This window comes from Myotis yumanensis, unplaced genomic scaffold, assembly GCF_028538775.1.
Source record: "Myotis yumanensis isolate MYYU_CA2020_CCGP unplaced genomic scaffold, mMyoYum1.0.hap1 SCAF_4, whole genome shotgun sequence".
In the NCBI taxonomy this organism is placed as follows: Eukaryota; Metazoa; Chordata; class Mammalia; order Chiroptera; family Vespertilionidae; genus Myotis; species Myotis yumanensis.
The window spans coordinates 6,740,415-6,760,121 of NW_027223755.1; the positions used below are offsets into that span (position 1 = coordinate 6,740,415).

At 51.8% G+C, this 19,707-nt stretch overlaps 1 protein-coding gene across 5 annotated transcripts in view; it reads right to left on the minus strand.

Moving 5' to 3' along the window:
* Window positions 1-2,599: 2,599 nt before the first annotated feature.
* EGFLAM (EGF like, fibronectin type III and laminin G domains) overlaps window positions 2,600-19,707 on the minus strand; it is a 129,632-nt gene continuing 112,524 nt past the window's right edge. For 2 of the 5 annotated variants that reach the window (XM_070411809.1, XM_070411810.1), the window contains exons 20-24: window positions 17,370-17,448; window positions 13,935-14,075; window positions 7,415-7,498; window positions 4,835-4,938; window positions 2,600-3,831 (exon numbers count right to left, since the gene is read on the minus strand). In XM_070411809.1, the coding sequence (XP_070267910.1) occupies window positions 3,677-3,831; window positions 4,835-4,938; window positions 7,415-7,498; window positions 13,935-14,075; window positions 17,370-17,448 (563 nt within the window). In that variant the 3' untranslated portion in view covers window positions 2,600-3,676. The remainder of the gene's footprint in view (window positions 3,832-4,834; window positions 4,939-7,414; window positions 7,499-13,934; window positions 14,076-17,369; window positions 17,449-19,707) is intronic. The other 3 variants (XM_070411812.1, XM_070411811.1, XM_070411813.1) reach the window with 2 other exon arrangements.

A 19,707-nucleotide genomic window follows, 5' to 3' on the forward strand; every position in this document is an offset into this window, starting at 1 on the left:
TATCCATGCCCTTTGCCAAGTGATAATGGATGGCGGAGTCTGTATTTTCATCTCTTATGAACTTAAACTCGTAGGATGTGGCAGTTCCAGACCTCGGCTGTGCAGGACCTTACACCTTCCCTCTAGTGCCCTTACCCTCCTCCATCGTCATGCGAAGGGCATGTCGGGCTCCCACAGGTCCCAGGAGGAGCATGAGAACCACATGGAGCTGACTCTAGTCACCTCGAGGTCTCAGATAAGGCCATCCTAAATTAGCCAACTGCTACGCAGGGACCAAGTCCAGCCGAGACCAGAAGAAGCACCTAGTCAAGCCAGCCAAGATCGGCAGAGCTGTCAAGGTGAACACTCAGGCACGTAAGTGATAAACACTTATCCTGGTATGCCCCTGGGGTCTGTGTTTGTTTGCCATGTGGCATTATTGTAGATACAGATAGCAGATGCACTTAGAGAGAAAACGGGGGACCCACACACCCAGGCTCAGCCCATCTCAGCTCTCCCACCTCTGAACCTGGGTCTAATCCCTCAGCTTCAGGACAAGTTTTTATCCTCACAACCACCTCTGCTATCAACTCATCCAGCATCTCCTGGGTTCTGTTCACTGAGGGGGTCACAGAACCTTCCTCCTGGCTTGAAGTGTTCTGTCTCTTACCCTGTTCTCCTCCCCGGAGCCTCCCATGTGACCAGCTGCTCTTGGGTCCCCATCCCTGCAGCCCTCTCACCAGCAGGATCTCTACTGCCCTGAATCCATCATGGTATCTGTCACCCCTTCCCTTTCAGCCCCTCCTGCATCCCACCCAAGCCGGTGCTTCAGGATTCTCATCTGCTTCAACACCCCCGCCCCCAGCCCGCATCCCTGGGTCACTGCATTCTTCCCTGGATGACACTTGCATGGAATAATAGCTCATCTACAACACAGCTCTTCTGGCTTCAGCTCAGCGGGATGTTTTGCTAAAATCACGATGATATTTTTGGCTGGAGGCTACTGACTCAAAATGTGCTATGAAAGCAACTCTTACATCTTGGGAAGCACTGGCCTGAGCTGCCTTCAAGGAACAGGTATGAGGGGAGGGCATCTGGGAAGTCATAAAACCCACTTGCTACCATACCACGTGGCTTTTCTCCAAACTGCACACGCAAGGAGACATGTGTAGGAGAGGATGAATTATTGTTATTGTTGTTGTTGTTGTTACCATTATTCCTCTGGGAGGGAGGGAGGATCCTGGTCATCAAAGGAGCCCAAAGACAGGAGGCAGAGGTTAAAGCACGAGGTGAGTGTCTCTGGTTTATTTATTCATTTTAGAGAATTCTGAATGTGCCTAAGCTGTGCTCTGCACAGAGCTCCAAGTCTTAGCTGAATGAATGCTGCACAAACAAGGGTGAGTCATGACTGGGACTAAACATAGGATCTTGTGTGCATTGGATCATATTTCCCTGCTCTTTGGGGGCAGTGTGCATCTCACCTTTCCCTTAGCGAGTCATGTCATGGGACTCTGCCAGCCAGCTGTCTTCATCGTCATGTGCGTGAATGGCAAAGGGACAGCCGTTGGCTCAGAAGGAAGCATTCCTGCTTTTCCACCCCCATCCCCCACTCCAGTACAGCCTTAGGGACACTAATTGTCTTAGTGCCCATTTCTGGACGGGCCTGTGCAAGGTTCAGACACCTGCACAAATGAATGAATGACTAAGTGAATGAGCTCTACCCTTCTTCATCTCCTTGATTCAAGTTTATTATAGACACTAGAGGCCCGGTGCACAAAAATTTGTGCACAGGGGGGGTCCCTCAGGCTGGCCTGTGCCCTCTCGCAGTCTGGGACCCCTCGGGGGATGACCATCTGCTGGCTTAGGCCCGCTCCCCAGGGGATTGGGCCTAAGCTGGCAATGAGACATCCCTTTGGCAGCCCGGGAGCCCTCAGGGGATGTCCACTTGCCAGTGGGGAGCAGGCCTAAGCTGCAGTTGGACATCCTTAGCGCTGCTGAGGAGGCGAGAGAGGCTCCCACCACCACCGCTGTACTGGCAGCCATCAGCCTGGCTTGTGGCTGAGCAGAGCTCCCCCTGGGGGAGCGCATTGACCACCAGGGGGCTGCTCCTGCATTGAGTGTCTGCCCCCTGGTGGTCAGTGTGTGTCATAGTGACCAGTCATTCCCAGTTGTCCTGCTGTTAGGGTCAGTTTGCATATTACCCGTTTATTATATAGGATAGAGGCCTGGTGCACAGGTGGGGGCCAGCTGGTTTGCCCTGAAGGGTGTCCCAGATCAGGGTGGGAGTCCTGCTGGGGTGCCTGGCCAGCCTGGGTGAGGGGCTGATGGGTGTTTGCAGGCTGGTCACACCCCCTTTAGGGTGGGGGGTCCCCACTGGGGTGCCTGACCAGCCTGGGTGAGGGGCTGAGGGCCGTTTTCAGGCTGGCCAAGCCCCCCGGCGATGGAAGCTCCCAGCCTCTACTTTTTTTCTTTTTTATTCTGGGATTTATTTACCTTCTATAATTGAAACTTTGTTGCCTTCAGTGGAGCTCAGAGCTGGCCGTGGCAGGTGGGAAGCTTGGCTTCCTCCATCACTGGGGCAACCAAGACTCCTGCTTGCTCCAGCTCCATGGCTGCCGGCTGCCATCTTGGTTGGGTTAATTTGCACATAGTTGCTCTGAATGGCTGGTGGGCGTGGCTTAAGGCATAGCGAAGGTATGGTCAATTTGCATGTTTGTCTTTTATTAGATTAGATTCCCCTCTTAAAACAAAAATGACAGTGACCCCCCTCAGGAACACATGTATATTTTAATCTGCTTATTTTGGAAGCTTCAGATCCATTTCCTTGAGCCATCACCATTTACCAAAACAGAATGGTCAGCTCTCCAAGAGACTGCCCACCCCCAGTTACCTACCCCACTGGCGCCATGAAGGGTCCCCACAAGTCTCGTTTGGGAGAAAATTTTTAGGAACTGTGCAAAGAATTCAGGGTTGTCCACCCAAAGTTGCAAAATTATACTGTGTGGACTATCAGCTGCTATAAAAATATACACATACAAAAGGACAGCTACAAAATCGGGGTGCCTGTTTTTAGATAAGCATTATAAAAAGTAGGGATTTCTCATTAAGGAGGGGCAGCATTATGATTCTATGGTTAGTCTCTTCTCCTCCTTATTTTCATGGAATAGTCAGAGCACATTGAACCAGCCAGTGGGGAGTGGAAGGGGTTAATCCTGATATTCCATGGGCCAAGGTGAGAAATCCCAGGTTCAAGGTCACACAGTCATTCTGCTGTCAGTAAGTGTCATGAGTCAGGGAAGGAGAGGAATATTTTAATACTGCCCTTTGGGTCTCTCTCTCTTTTCTTAGTTCACTGCACGATGAATCACAACACAGTCATTGACTACAGCAGACGGGCTCGGGAATTTGCCTTCATGTGTGATCTCTGACGGCCACTGCACAGTCAACAGACATTGTTCGATGCTTCCCACACAGAGGATTCTGTGGGGTGTGGCCCGCACGCAGTGTTAGCAGGAAAGGCCACACGGAGACTCCTATGTTGGGTCCAGGCTCTCATCAGGTGTCCTTTCTCCTGGGTGAGAGGAAACACACCTGGCCCCCATGCCTCTGTGAATGGCACAGGGCATCAGGCAGGGTCTCAGAGCCCCCGGGATTCTCAGGATAGAAGGCTCTGTCCCTTGGGCAAGGCCAGCTGGTGTTACTTGGCTCCACACGTGTTGATGTTTTTCCCATCCATGGCGTCCTCCACGAGGGAAACGTGGAAATCGGTGGACAGGGTGAAATGAGAGATGCAGCCCACGAGGCCTCGCCGGTATTGCCTGTTAGTGTGTAGGGCGATTTCCTTCATTCCACCTGCCGGGGAGCCAGAGGGAGACGGGGTGAGCCACAGGGAACCATATCTCCTAAGGATACTTGAGTGTCTGCTGACCAAGGTGTCCCTGGGTTGGCAGGCTACATGAGGACTGTGGGTCCCTCAGTGCATCACATCTACTTTAGAATTATCCTTGAAGGGACAGGTTGACTTGGTTCAATCTGATACACAGCCAGAGGCTATAAATACCTACATCGTGTGTGATTTCTGACCCAGTTGGCCACTTCAAACCAAATCTGGTGAATTTCGAAATGTTGTATAATGTCAACAAAATGCAGTGTGTAGTTAGAGGTGCTGTCATCTTAAGCCAGTGGTCGGCAAACTCATTAGTCAACAGAGCCAAATATCAACAATACAACGATTGAAATTTCTTCTGAGAGCCAAATTTTTTAAACTTAAACTATATAGGTAGGTACATTGTTATTAACCTAATTAGGGTACGCCTAAGGCTTAGGAAGAGCCACACTCAAGGGGCCAAAGAGTCGAATGTGGCTTGTGAGCCGCAGTTTGCTGACCACTGTCTTAAGCTGAAAGAAATTCACGGATGTTGAGTGCTTTCAATTAAGTCCACGTGTAGAAAGCATACGGAGGGAGACATCTTTGCATACTTATGTGTGTGCGCTAGCGGGTTCTAAGCTATTTACAGAAATACCACTCGTTCTACTTCTGAAAGGGGCCAGGAAAACAGATCCTCCTTCCTCGGAGGGAATTCTAGGAGCTATATTTAGCAAATTCCTGTTCTATAACAAGAAAAGCATGGTTTTCCTGGTGGATCCATCCAAAGCACAAAGACCTCTAAGTGCTTCCTGCCCCCTCACCATGAGTCAGAAGTTCAGAAAAGGGAGAATGGACTCTCTGGAGAGCTTCCTATTTCCAAGCATTTGGCTGGTCCAGGGAAGCACACGCCTTGGAGGAGCCCCAGCACAGCCAATGGAGGAGAAACACCCAAAGGGCATAACTTAGATCTGGTCCAAGGTCACTTACCCACGTACAGAGCTCCGTTGATGTTGAGCTGCCTCATCATGCCAGGTGATTTGCCTGTTCTGGCCCCGTAGTCATCCACAGTGATCTTTCCCGATTGACCGTCCCTGGAAAAATCCACCACCATTTCGGGAGTTTCATTCAATTGTTCAATTCATTTCAATGAAAATGTAGGAAAGGACCTACTCTGCACCAGGCGCTATGCTAAATGATAGAGCTGCAAAGATGAAAACAGAAGACAGAACAAAAGACACATTCCTGGCTCCCAGGAGTTTTAGGTCTACTGAGGAAGACAAAACAATCAAATTACAAATGACAACTCAGTGTCACTGTGCGACGGTGGAAGACCGCCAGCACGCTGTGGGGTGACAGGAGGCGGAGAGAGGGTCAGGGAAAGCTTCTCCCAGGGAGTCTGCCTGAGATGAGTTTTGAAAGCTGGGTAGGTCAAGTGCAGGAGGAAGCAGATGCCAACAGGAAGTCGCTATGAAGAGAGAGAGAGAAGACAAGGGGTTGATGCAGACTGAGCACCGAGAATTCTGGAGGTGGGAGCTGAGTGGACAGAGAGGAAGCCAGAGCTGAGGGTGCAGGGCACATGGAGCTTCGTGAGAACGTATCCTGCAGGTGAGAGGGAACCAGAGAAGAATTAACACGTGATGAGTTTTTATGTTATTCTGGGCACAATGGGAAACCGTGAAGTAGGTTTCACAGGTGGAGGATTACTCTAGGGAAGGAAAAAGAATGGCTTAGAACAGTGGTTCTCAACCTTCCTAATGCCTCGACCCTTTAATACAGTTCCTCATGTTGTAGTGACCCCCCAACCATAAAATTATTTTCGTTGCTACTTCATAACTGTAATTTTGCTACTGTTATGAATTGTAATGTAAATATCTGATATGCAGGATGTGTTTTCATTGTTACAAATTGAACATAATTAAAGCATAGTGATTAGTCACAAAAACAATATGTAATCATATATGTGTTTTCCGATGGTCTTAGGCGACCCCTGTGAAAGGGTCCTTCGACCCCCAAAGGGGTCGCGACCCACAGGTTGAGAACCGCTGGCTTAGAAGTTTCGAAAGGACCCAAAGAATCACCCAAAAGTGACTCCGAGGACAGTGGGGTGGAAGGGCTTTGCAGGTTCCCCAAACCATCCAGCCCTGCGCTTCTTCAAAAAGCATGTCTGCGTCCATAGCTCTCGTGGGGGATACCGACCCAGGCTGCACTTCTTTATTGGTCTTTTAATGTTCTTTTTCTACAGCAAACAGTTCTTGTTTCTTGTGAAAATAACCTCTTTTATCTCTCTGATGATATTAATATTTATATCATTTGTTCAACAAGTCAAGAGTTGGGCTTCATCAAAATCACTATCGCCAGGACTTCCTATGCTATGTGGGCAGCTGATGGGCACAGATCTGCCTGTGTGTCCTCACGCCCCCTCTAGGGCAAGCATGTCAAACTTGGGGCCTGCAGGCCGCATGCCTTGTTTATTTGGCCCATGCTAGCCTTTGAGCTTGACATGCTTGCTCTAGGGTATCAAAGGCAGGCACCATGGACAGGAGAGTGGGGTCCAGCAAGGCTACTCCCACTATAGGCTGTATGTGTGCAGAGTAAGAAATTGACCTTGGTGATCCCATGTTTCCCAAGCCTCACCTTTGACCTCACACACTAACCTCCCCAGACAGGGTTGTGGTAAATTCTCAGGGAACCCAAATAAAAACCTCTGTTCAGCTCATCTCCTGGAACCTGCAGTAACATGGCAAGACTGAGGTTTCTTCACACTGCTCCATTTGGGCCTATTTGACTTCTCAGTATATTGTTAGGCATATGGACATAGGTAGCAAGACCACAGTTTTAAGAAAGTGATTCATCCAGAGTGAACCAGAAGTCAGGGTAGCGACTTCTATGAGGGGCAGGATACACAGAGCTTTTGAGGTTCAGGTGAAGTGATGTCAAAGAAAAAGTCGGCAACTGCCTACATAATGAGGCATGGAGCCTTCCTCAAAGTCCACATGCCCCCAAATCTCATCCCAGTAGTGATACCCGGATCTCACTAAATAGGAGGCCCTCTTCCAGATAGCCATCAAAGTTATTTCTACAGCCCTGGCCAGTGTGGATCAGTGGATAGAGTATTGGCCGGTGCACCCAAGATTCACGGGTTTGATTAGGGCCAAAGGCACGTACCTGGGTTGCAGGTTCGATCCCCAGTCGCCAGTTGGGGCCGTGCAGAGAGGCAACCAACCCATGTGTCTCTCTTACATCGATGTTTCTCTCTCTCTTTCTCTGTCTTCCTCCCCCTTTCTCTCCCTTCTCCTCTCTCTAAAAAAACCAACGGGAAAAAATATTTTCAGGTGGGGATTCACATAAATATATAAATAATTTCTCCAGAAAGCCGCTGGTGAGTGAAGCTTTGGGAGTTCACTATCAGTGGAGGGCACAGGTGGGAGTTGGTAACAAAATGCCCTGGGTGAGGAGTGTGGGAGGCCAGGCAAGGCCGGGGAAGAGGACAGGGGACTAAAGGGGCTTGGAGAGCACGTCCCACCGCTGCTGGGCTCTGCTCTGTCCTGCGCCGTGGGAGGTACTCACCGGACAGCCTTGACCCGGTGCCACCGACCATCGCTGAAGGAGCCGTTCACCGGGATGGATGCCACACCACTGCCCAGGTTATAGCTAGGGCGTTGGAGAAGAACAAGACAGAACAGTCACACGCTGACGCCCAGGCAGACACAACCACCTCCGTGGCAAAGGTCTATGAACTCAGAATGCTGTTTCCTCCACACGAAACAAAACAATGTTAGCAATCAGGTTTCCACGCTGGGCCAGGAATGACCAAAATATGTTTTTAATTGTGGCAAAGTAGACATAACATCAAACCTACCGCCTTAACCACTTTTATGTGTGCAGTCGGTGGTGCCATATATGCTCACCTTGTTGTACAATCATTCTCCAGAACTCTCCTTACTTTGCAAAGCTCAAACTCTGCACCCCTTGTACAGCAACTCTTCACTCCCCCTCCCTCCATCCCCGGCAACCCCCATGCTCCTGTTCGCCTTATGAGTTGGACCACTTCCAGGCACCTCCTATAAGTAGAACCCTACTTTATTTGTCTGTCACTGGCTTATTTCACTCAGAATAATGTCCTCACGGCTGATGATCTTTAGGCCCGTGGTCAGAAGCATCCGTGTAGCATCAGGAACAAGAAGGGCTTTTTCATTTGTAAAGTGTTATACTCGCTGGAATAGTGTCCCCCCAGATTCTCGTCCACACAGAACCTCAGATTGTGACCTTCATTAGAAGTAGGGTCTTTGCAGATGTCATTAGTTAAAATGGAGTCATAGTGGATTAGGACAGCCCTAAATCCTGTCGGACTGGTGTCCTCATGAGAAAAGGAAATTTGGACACAGACAGACACACAGGGAAGAATGCTATGCGGAGATGAAGACAGAGGTTAGAGTGATGTAGCTGTGAGCCAAGGACTACCGGCCACAGAGAGAGGCACAGACCACACCGCTCCGCAGAAGAAGCACCCCCGCCCACCCCTGCATGTAGACTTCATTAATTCTCACCTGAGGATGTTTTCCCCAGAACCGGGACAGAATAAATTCCTATTGCTTTAAGCCACCCAATTTGTGACAATGTGTTATGGCAGCTCTTGGAAACCAATACATGTGTTTTCACTTTTTAAAAAGCAAAACAAAGAGCCTCAAAGAGATGAAAGGAATTTGCCTAAAATCCCTTTGAACTTGGGATTTTATCTGTCCCTCCTCCCCCACGTTTTACTCTGATGCAGGGTCCACTCAGAAGCTTTCTGTTTTCTATTTCAGCTTCCAGATGCCCCGATACCCTGAGGCTATCAAAGGACACACACAGGTTGTTTACCAGAGAGAAATATCCCTCCCAGTCCAGTGTTCATTCGATTATTCTAATCCGATTGAATCCAACAATAGCTGGCGGGTGACTGACAGGCCTAGGCAGGGCCTGGGCCGTGCCCCGCCCTCCCCTTGGTCATCATGCTTGGGGAGGAAATGTCTCTCAGCCGGAACAGCTCTCCTGTCCTCCACTGGCCAAGGAAGAAGGATGCGAGGCCCTGGCTTCGGCCCTGGGCTCCTGTGCGCACTTGGCCTGAGAAAAAAATCGAGAACAGACAGCGCCGGCTTTCCCCAGGGAAAGCGCCCCGGGTCCTTTCATCAAGAACAAGGCTCAAAGGAGTCCCAGCGCCTGATATTTAACCCAGAATAGAACTCGGTGACCTGACACCCTGAGCGAGGGGGCTGCGACCCGACCCTGAAAGCGCCACTGTTTTCCCAGCAAGTTTCCCACATCAGGCGGCTCCTTGTGCAAAGCAGCCTGGAGGGGAGTTGTCAGACTTCATTACTCAGTGGCCAAGGCCTGACCACGCAGCGGCTGAGCCTGGCTGGCAGACACGCAGCTGAGTGGCTGTGCGGCTTCGCGAGGGGTCCAGGGACCCACCGATCAGACCCACCGCCTGATTCCCACTCCTGCCAGTGACGAGCTCCTGCCCTGGGGCAATTGGCTTCATCTGAGTCTCAGATCCCTCATCTGAAAGTGGGGGTGATGAATTATACCTGCCCTGAAGGGCCGTAGGGAACATTTAGTAAGACAACACATGCACAGAGCACAGCACAGAGTAGAAACCACACAAATGATCCCGCCACCCCAGGCATGTGCCGTGTAAATGCAGGTCGCAGACGGGGGCAGCAGACCCCCAGGAACTGGCGGCAGGAGGAAGTTGCACCGAGAGTTAAGCTCCCGGGCCTCTCCCGGGAGAGAGTCCTGTGTGAGCGCAAACCACAGGCTGTAAATGTGTAACCAGAAGGGTCAGGAGCGCGCAGAGCAGAAGTGACCCGGGGAAAGCTGCAGGGACGCTGGGCTGGAACGGGAGTGGAATCCGGTGAGTGGGAACCTTCGCAGTTGTATTTGGACAAAGGCGGGGCTTCCCGCCTGTTCAGCAGCCCGAGGGCAAGCCTGTCCACGCGGAGCCAGGCTGTGCTAGGGGCAGCCCTGAATCCGGCAGACGGGTTCCAGCATCAGCCCATACGGGGCTTCCACCCGCTGCTGGCGTCTCCAGGGCCTGGCTCTCCAGCTCACCCCCACTCCTCAGATTTAGGCCCTCCCATAACTTCCTGCTTCCCAGACACCCTGCACCTCTCTTTCCTTTGAGTAGTCATACATGACTAGTGGTTCTCTTTGCTGCACAGGAAGCCTTCTTGGGTGTGAAAACTCTTCTGTATCTTGTTCTGTGTATTGGCGGGGTGGGGGGCTGGGGGGGGGGGGAATCCACAGGTGTTTACACGTTTAAAATGAATCAAACATGTGTGTACTTCATGTAAATTATAGCTCAATTTTTTAAAAAAAGGAAATACATAAGGATGGGTGAAAAAATGAACAAAAAAATGCCTGTCTGGTTTCGCCAGCAAGGTCTCGTGGATCTGGTCAGCATGATTGGTTATCCTGGTGCAGGTTTTCCTAATCCCCGGGCATAGAAAAGCCCCCAGGGGAGGCCTCGGGAAACCATCGGCCGCCTGCATGTGGCCACATTCTACTTAGCTGGGCCCTTTACACTGCAGCACAGGGCACCAGCCAAGGTCAGATCTCTTCCCTTCTCTGCTGCACGAAAATGTTACCAAGGTCACATGGAGAATGAGTGGGAAAGACGGTCAGGCCAGGGATCCTCACAGAGCCTGCTCACTGGGTCTTCTGCCCCACGTGCAACCATGAACCCAAATGAGACGGAACCAGGATGGAAAACTGCACTCGGCTGCGAACTCTGATTCCTCTTCCTCTACTTAACCTCGCACAGAAGCCACAGACGGTTTCTCTCCGAGTTCCACTGCTCTCACTCATTCTCTGCCAGAAGGGCTTTGAGCACCGAAGTAGCAAAAGGAGCAGCATTTCGGTGAAGAAAAGAAGTCAAGAAAGTTGAGAATATATTTTACCATCTTACATTTTCTACTGTTCGCTTTGGACCTGGGTCAAACACCAAAACTCAAACATGGTTTTTCTACCCAAACACCAGCCCACTCTCTAAGCTCCCCCAATGTAAGCTGCTCTCAGGCGGGGACTATGTCTTATTAAAAACAAGAACAATAATCATAGCTCCATTTTGTGAAGCAGTTCCCTACTGTGCTAACTTCCTTATGTTATCAATCCGAGGAAGGGGTTTTTAGAACTTACAAACACTTGACCAAGGGAAATACGTTTGATAGTCATTATCTCTAATAACTAGCTATTCCGGGCCCTGCACTAAGCCCTTTGCGAGAATGAACGAATCCAACCCTCACCACCAACCCTTTCCTTCTCACAGGGAAGTCCAGTCACTTGCAGGAGGTCACGTGGCCCTGGGAACCAGCCTGTCTGGCTCTGGAGCTCATGCCTTTGACCACTCAGACCCGTTTCCCAGGGTGTGGCCCCGGATTGTTTCCTGTCAGAGTGGCGCCCACGGAGACCTGCTCCATCCGAGTCTGCGGGCTGGGCCCAGGAACCCGCCTCTGAAACAAGCTCCCCGCTTTCAAACCACTGGCCTGCGGTCTAGCCGGCTCCGTGCCAGCCTCCCGCAGGGCACCACGCATCGGTATTGGAAGTACCTGCTGGGAGGCAGATGACAGCAGAGCAGCAGCTGTGGGCCCGGGCCCAGGGGCAGGCCGGAGAGGGGCTGAGCTGTGTGTCCTGTGCACAGAACACAACCAGAGCTCCAGCCTTCAAAGGAAAACAGGGCCAATTTTCAAAAACCTGAGAAAGACACAGCAACGTAGGAAATAATTCCAGATGGAGTGGAGTTGTTGAAAGGGTGCCCATAGGGTGTGGGGGGCTGGCCAGGGCCTGGGGGGGGGGGGGCGGGGGCTGGCCAGGGTCCATGGGATTCAAGGTGGCCCTGAGCAGATGAGTCTCCCTGTCCTGCTGGGACGAGCAATGAATAGATTTAGCTGGTGGTTTAGGGGGGGAAGTTGGCCTCCCACCCACGGCTGAGCTACTGTTTCAATTCCCTTTTCTGGGCACAATCAAGAACTTGAGGCCTTGGTGAGGTTAACCACAGGAAAACCACAAGAAAATGGCTGCACGGCAGCCAGCCTGCAACTGGGGTGTGAAAAGCTTGGCGATTGACCTTGGGGCCAGGGGGGGAAGGGTGCGGAGATGGTGGGACTGCTCTCATCGGCCAACCTCTAGCCTTCAACCACAGGGGCCTCTCGAAAGTCCCCCGCCGTCCCAGGATGGCGTCACTGAGCACGCTCTGCTGTTTAGGGGCCAGTGCGATGTTGGATAAGTGACATTTCCTCCCAAGATGCTTTTTATTCAAATGGGAAAGACTTCCACGATCCTACTCTGGCTCTGAGGGATGCCAGCGTCTGCCCACGGAAGCCCAGAACCAAGTCTCATCCTCTCCCTTGTTCAGTTACCTTTGTCTATTCCAATTGAAATGATTTACTAAGCACTTGGGCTAGGCCCCGGAGGTGGGGGGGGGGGGGGGGGGGGTGTAGAGGGAGGTTAAAGAAGGAAAGCCGGATAAACTCCTGCCCTACGGAGCGGATGGTGGTCTAGAGACCTCGCAGGGTTTAGCGAGCACCGACTCACCTAGAGAAATGGTGGAAACAGCACAAGCTCCTCTCCTAGTGTTTTCCACTCTGGGGTGGGCCTGGGAGTTTGCATTTCTAAGACAGTCCCAGGTGACGATGCTGCTGCTGGTCCAGGGACCAGACTTCAAGACCCATTGGTCTAGATCCAGGGGTGGGGGACCTCTTCTCTGCCAAGGGCCATTTGGATGTTTATAGCATCATTCACGGGCCATACAAAATTATTAACTTAAATATTAGCCTGCAATATCTGGTCAAACATTTAATTAACTCACCCCTAATAACCTGGCAGGGCCAGACCAAATGATTTCACCGTCCTTCCCTGGCCCACGGGCCGGATGTTCCCCACCCTGGTAGAGGATGCGTTTTCCTATTTGTTACACAAGCCAGTCCGGGCCCTGTGGGAACCCAGCCCTCTCCCACGCTGGTGGGGAGAAGTGGTCGGGTTGGGATCCTTTAGCTGTTTCCTAGCTACTCAAGTGGAAAACTTGAGAGCGGTCTAAGTTCACTGAAAAAGGCCAAGAACTCCAGGGACTTCCTTACCAGTATCACCCAAGAAGCATTTTTAAAAAGCCAAATGTGGGTCGATCTGTTGAGATATAAATCTGTGCTTTGCTCTTCTTGGTAGTGGGAGCTTGGAAAGCAGGCTTTCTCCTCCCCACGGCTGCACAGCTAACAGGGAGCATGGTCAGAACTGAACACCAGGTCTCCCGACTGAGGTCTTCAACGCTGCCTGAGCCGGAGCCCTGAGCCAGGTACTCGGGGCCACACTCAGCTGCACCAAGTTCTGTTTGGGGCCACCCCAGCTGTACCAAGTCCTCTACTCAAGGCCACCCCAGCTGTACCAAGTCCTGCACTCAGGGCCACCCAGCTGTACCAAGTCCCCATTTGCAAGTGGGGAGCACATGGCAGAAACACAGTACAAAAGGGGTCACAAAACTCTTCTGTAAGAACCAGATAACAAACATTTTAGGCTTTGCCACACAGTCCCTAATAAAACTACTCAAGGGTGCCGGCTGGAATAGCTCCATGGTAAGGAGGTCACGGTTCCATTCCCAATCGGGGCACATGTCCAGGTTGTGAGCTCCATCCCCAGTAGGGGGCGTGCAGGAAGCTGCCGATCAATGATTCACATCATTGATGTTTCCATCTCTCTCTCCCTCTCCCTTTCTCGCTGAAATAAAAAAACATATTTTTTAAAAAAATAAAATAAAACTACTCACGTGTGCCCCGTAGCATGAAAGCAGTCAGAGACAGTATATAAATGAATGAGAATGGCAGCGTTCCAATAAAACTTCATTGACAAAAACGCGTGGTGGGCCAGACCTGGCCCTCGGGCTGTGGACGGCTGGCTGCCCGCTGCTCTGGAAGGAGGACGCCGGAAGGAAAGGCCAGGGGCCTCGGCCCAGCCTGGAGCTTCAGGCACCGGTCATTCCAGCAGACAAGGCTCGGTTCCCTCTGCCTCCCTGTCTGGCATGACCTGCGCGGTGACGCGGAAGGCAGCGGGGCGGGCTCACCTGAACACCAGGGCTCCGTCCCGAAGGCCCAGGGAAATGAAGTCGCTGTTGGGCCTCTGGCTGTCCCCCCGCCACATCAGCAGGCCCTCTCTGGCCGTCGCCTTAAACCTCATGAACACATTTGACCTTGATCCGGACACCCTGGAGGAAACACACAAACAATTGCCCCCACTTACTCGTTGTCCCCAGCATCCGTCTCTGAGGTTCGTCCGCCGGCCTTGAGAAGCCGGGTGGAAGGACGAGCCTGCCTCTCTGAGAGCGGGCGTCACCACCGCGAGTTAGGCCACGGGTCCGACAGCCAGACTGCTCGCTCTGCAGCCGTCTCCGTCCCAGGTGCGGTGTAACCCCCGAAAGAGCACGCGGTGAGCCGCAGATTAAGCAGGCTCTCGTCGACTCCAAGGTCCCAGGATGCACCCCAATCTACACGCCAGTCCTCCTTCTTCCCTGTCCTGCCACAGAGTGCTCCCCGCTCCCCCATAGAAAGTGGGTTTTGTCATTTCCAAGAGCCTCAAGTTGGCAGCTTCTTGGGGCTACGATGGTGGCTGTGGACGGCCAGCTCTGGTGGTGACCCTCCTTGAGGGCAGAGGGGTGGGTGGCCGAAGGCAGAGTGACAGATGAGAGGTGTTGGGGTGAAGGCAGGGCGGAGGTGGACGAGAGGCTGAGAGGAGAGGAGAGGTACTCTGGCAGGTCCCGGCCCGGCAGCCATGGCTGGAAATAGGGTCACAGGCTTTTGAGCTCTTATCAGTTCCTGGGCCTAGACTTGTTCAGAAATCCAGTCTCTCTAAGGCAAGCATGTCAAACTCGCAGCCGCGGGCCGCATGCCTCGTTTATTTGGCCCGTGTTAGCCTTCGAGTTCAACATGCTTGCTCTAAAGCAGCGGTTCTCAACCTTGGCTGCACATTAGAATCACCTGGGAATGTTTTTAAAATCCTGATGTCTGGGCCTCATCCTCCGGAAATTCTGTTTCTTTGTGATGGGGTGGGGCCACAACATGAGTCACAAAGAAACAGAATTTCCGGAGGTTGAGGCCCAGACGTCAGGATTTTAAAAACATTCCCAGGTGATTCTAATGTGCAGCCAAGGTTGAGAACCACTGCTCCAAAGTGACCAGTGTTTTGCAGGGAGAAGAGCAAGTGTGAGGTCCTAAAGTAAAAGGCAGTAAGAGTAACCGTGATTTAATATCGCGACTAACCTGGCACCACAGGAAAAGTCTCTCTATTCTCCTGTCACTTATACCATCCCCTGTCTGTCCCACAAACCTGGAGCTGTGGATGCACTTAGTAGTGAACAGGAGGGGACTTCTGTCTAGGCTTTCCGAGCATGACCGAGGCAGGAGACCACGGCTGCCTTCCCACCGGGGCCTCAGAGCGGAGAGGGAGGAGCAGGGCCACATGGTGACTCCCCACCAGGCCAGGTGCAGAGCCCCCGGCTCTGGCCCTTTCCCGAGAGGCCTGCTCTCCCCAGTCTCCTGTTCAGGCTCCCGCCTTCCCCCCTCGCCTGGGATACGCTGACTGGTGGCAGCCAAGCATGATGGATCCCTTTCTCTTGCAGGGAGTGGTTTAGGGATGGGCACGTGACCCGCTGTTCTCCAATGAGACAGAGGAAATGCAGCAGGAAGATTCTAGGAAAGATTCCTTTCTTTTTAAAAAGAGTCACATGAGAAAAAGAGGGTTGTTTTTTTCATTTCCACTGGAGATGGGCCTGATTTATGTCCATCTTATAACCAGGAAGGGAGTAACCCCTGGAGAATGCGCTGAGGACAACAAGGCCAAAGGACAGAGGAGACGTGCGTCTTTGATGATCCAGCTGATTCTCTGAATTAGTCACACCAGGATCCAGTCTAAGCCTGGATGGCTTGTTACGTGGAATAATAAACACCCTTAAGGTAGCTTAAGCCATTGTGAGCTGAGTTTTCTGTTACTTGCAGCCAAAGGCATCTAACGGAAACAGACCTGAACTCGACTGTTGCCTGCGGCTTCACACACATGCATGTGTTCATGCACATACATACATGTGGCACAAGGGCCACCGAGTGCCTCCTGTTCCCACCAAGCTGCCCAGTGCCACTCGCTAAGCATCCAGGGGCTGACGGCCTGGGCCCCTTCACACCCTCCCTGCTTTCTGGGGACTGAACGCCCTTCCATCTTTGGAGAAAAGGACTGAAGAAAGAAGAGGGTGTCTCCTGGTGGAAAGCCATCTTGCCTAAGGCCCCACCACGACCATCTACATGTTCCCTATTGGGACTAGAGAAATGAAGCAATGGCCGTCCGCCTGGTGTGGCTTCAGTCACCAGGGAAATGCTCATCCAGTGCCCCAGGAAAACGTCTCCCAACTTTGTTCCTTGAAAAGCCACCCACCTCCACCCTACAAATGGGGTGCTTTTAGCTTAAAGCATTGCCTTAGCCTGTTAGGAAACAGTCAACCTGAAGAGGAAGGAAAATTTGAGGATGGTGCTGGCGGTGTTGTGGGGATGGCAGACTCGAAATTACAGAGAACGAGGGGAGGGAGAAAAAAAGAAGCAACATGAAAGGACCAAAGACGAGCTTCCCCAGGTCGAGGACTTGCCAAGGGCCAGCCTTCCCATGGTTACGTAAGAGGCTAGTCCACACCAGGAGCTTGGGGTGGCAGGGGGGAAAGAAGTGGGGGAGAGGGGAACGAGCTGGAGGGAGCGGGGGTACTGGAGCCTCAGTCACCAGGGCCTACCAGCCAGGATGGTGACTTGGGCACCTCCGTGTGCCTTGTCCATATGAAGAGAGCTGAGGAGCCCTCGCTGAGCAGGCTAGCTGCAGAGGACATAGACCTTTGCTGCTGAAGATGGGAAGTAGGACATGGACTTGACACTGTCCCTGGAGCTGTGGGAGCACCAGGACCTCTACTGCAGCTCGCAGCAAAGCGTTAGGACCTGGTCAAGAGCAGCATGAAGCCGGTGTGGCTCAGTGGTTGAGCATCAACCTATGAACCAGGAGGTCACAGTTCGATTCCCAGTCAGGGCACCTGCCTGGGTTGCAGGCTCAATCCCCAGTGAGGGGCATGCAGGAGGCAGCTGATCAATGATTCTCTCTCGTCATTGATGTTTCTCTCTCTCTCTCTCTCTCTCTCTCTCTCTTCCTCTCTGAAATCGATTGCCCTGACTGGGGAATCACTCATAACCCTGGCACTGTGAGATGTGAGGACTGGGAATCCCAAGGCCAGGCAACCTCCTTGGTAGGGTTTGGGTTGTTTGAAAGGCTGCCTCTTTCAAGTTTGTTTTTTTGTTTTGTTGTGTTCTAGTTTCTATGTTTATGATGTGTGGTTGTTTTCCCTCGAGGCCATGGCTATACGGCCCTCTTTGAGAATTATCTTCTGGCTCATAAAATAAGGAAAAGCCTTGGGAAAACTATTATGAAATCTACCCCCAGAGAGATAAGGTGCCTGTTGCCGGTTGACACGTATTACCTCTTGAGGATGTCTGGGTTGTCGTAAGTCAGGTAGCTGCGGCCGATGAACTGCGGGATCTCGATGGTTTCTGTGATGGCTGAGGCAGGAGAGAAAACGGAAGTTACATGGCCGTGGCTCTCCTGACCCAGCACTCAGCCACAGGCAGGAAAACAGAGGGCAAGAAGGCCAGCTCCTGGGATCGGGACAGTTAACAACTTGTCAGCTCCTTCCTCCTGGCCAGGTTTGGAGCTGCCTGGCCTGAAGGCCTGGGGTCGGCACCTCCCTGCTGTCCCCTCCCCCGGGCTGGCGTCACTGTGAATGCCCTCAGCACTACTGAGACGGGCTTGCTATATGCTGAAACTTGAACCTGCCCAGTTGTTCTTGTAAGCCTAAGAGCCGGTCTCGGGCCATGTGGGGAGGAGCTGGGGGCACCCCTAGATGTTCTCCAAGGGAGGCAGAGGAAATAACCCCCCAACAAGCCCACTGGGATTTCCCTATTTGAGGCCAGTCTGCCCCAAAACTCTTTCAGCCATGACCGCAGGAGATGGGCCCAGAGATGGGCCAGCGATGAGACACGAGGCCCTGACGTGTTTTTACAAATCCCCTCCAGTGTCGCACTTCCTAAGCTCTTCACCACAATGTCCTGAAGCAGCAGGGAGACTGGAGAAAGGGGAGGGCTGGTTATCCCCATTCTTAGAAGAGGAAACGAAGCACAGACATCAGCAAGGATCTGCCTGAGGTTAGAGGCTAAGAGAGCAGCAGGGCAGGAACCAGGCTGATCCCCTATTCCCGGTTCTGCTCCTCAGCCCACCCTCCACGTTCCAGGACCTCAGCAGCCTGTCTCCTGCCTCTCAACTTGCCTTCCCTTTGTTTTCCTGAGAAATCTCCCTTCTCCATGCAGTTGGCACAGGAATAGGTTACGGGTTGTGTTTGGTGTCAAAGGTTAGCGATAATTCAGGAGATGCCACCCAAAGAGATCACAGCATCTCTCTTTCCTCTTTAGAAAAACACCGAAGTGACAGTTGAAAGAATTAAGGTAGAATGAATCTCATTTTCAAACAAATGTGCAAAACAAGAAGAACAAGCCTGCTTATAAAACAAATCAGAGTTCCACAAAATATGTGGTTGGTGCAAAAAAAAGACACCGAACTGAGGATTCTACACCCAGGAGAACATATATCGTTACTGGACACTACGAACAACCAGGAGAGTTTAAACGCAGCTTCTAAACATTATTTATTTATTTATTTATTTATTTTTTAAATATATATTTGTATGGATTTCAGAGAGGAAAGAAGAGGGGGAGAGAGATAGAAATATCAATGATGAGAGTGAATCACTGATCGGCTGCTTCCTGCACGCCCCACTCTGGGGATCGAGCTTGTAACCCGGGCATGTGCCCTGACCGGGAATCGAACCGTGACCTCCTGGTTCATAGGTTGATTCTCAACCACTGAGCCATGCCAGCTGGGCTAAACTTTTTTTTTTTTTTTAAAGAGAGAGATAACAGCCAACTCCAAAACCCAATGGCATTGGGCCCCCAAGAATAAGTTCCTATGTTGACAGGTCACCTATAGCATGTTCCTCAAAATCTTTTCATTAAAAGTAAACATTTTAAAAGGGAAGAAACAAGAAAAGCAAAGGAAGAGAAATAAAAGCTTTAAAAGTAATTTCTGAGAAACTGCTCTCTGAAGCAACGCAGCCCTGGACGGAGCCTGCGGGCCCAGAGGACCCATTAGGGCCAGGGACAGAGGAAAGCCTCATCTGTTCAACTCCACCAGCCTCCCCACCTTCCGGTTAAAGTGGGAGGAGGAGGAGGGGGAGGAAAGGCAGGAAAGGAGAGAGAGGAGAAGAGAGTGGGATGCAAAATAAAAAGGCCCTGAGGAGCGGGGGATGAAGGGGCAAGCTAGAGTGAGGAGAGGGGAAGGAAAATGCCAAGAGAGAGAAGGAGGGGGAGGCAGGAAAAGAAAGGACGCCAGGGACGGGCAGCCCCGGGGCAGGGAAAGGAGAGGGGAATGGAAAAGGCAGAGTGCGGAGAGGACAGACCCAGAGGGCAGACATGGAGGGCCAGGGGAGAGACAAGACAAGAAATTGCAGGAGAAGCTCTAGCCGGTTTGGCTCAGTGGATAGAGCGTCGACCTGCAGACTGAAGGGTCCTGGGTTCGATTCTGTCAAGGGCACATGCCCAGGTTGTGGGCTCGATCCCCAGTAGGGGGCGTGCAGGAGGCAGCTGATCAATGATTCTCTCACATCATTGATGTTTCTATCTCCCTCTCCCTCTTGCTTCCTCTCTGAAATCAATGAAAATATATTTAAAAAGAAGAAACTGCAGGAGGCACCTGGAGCTGAGAACGGA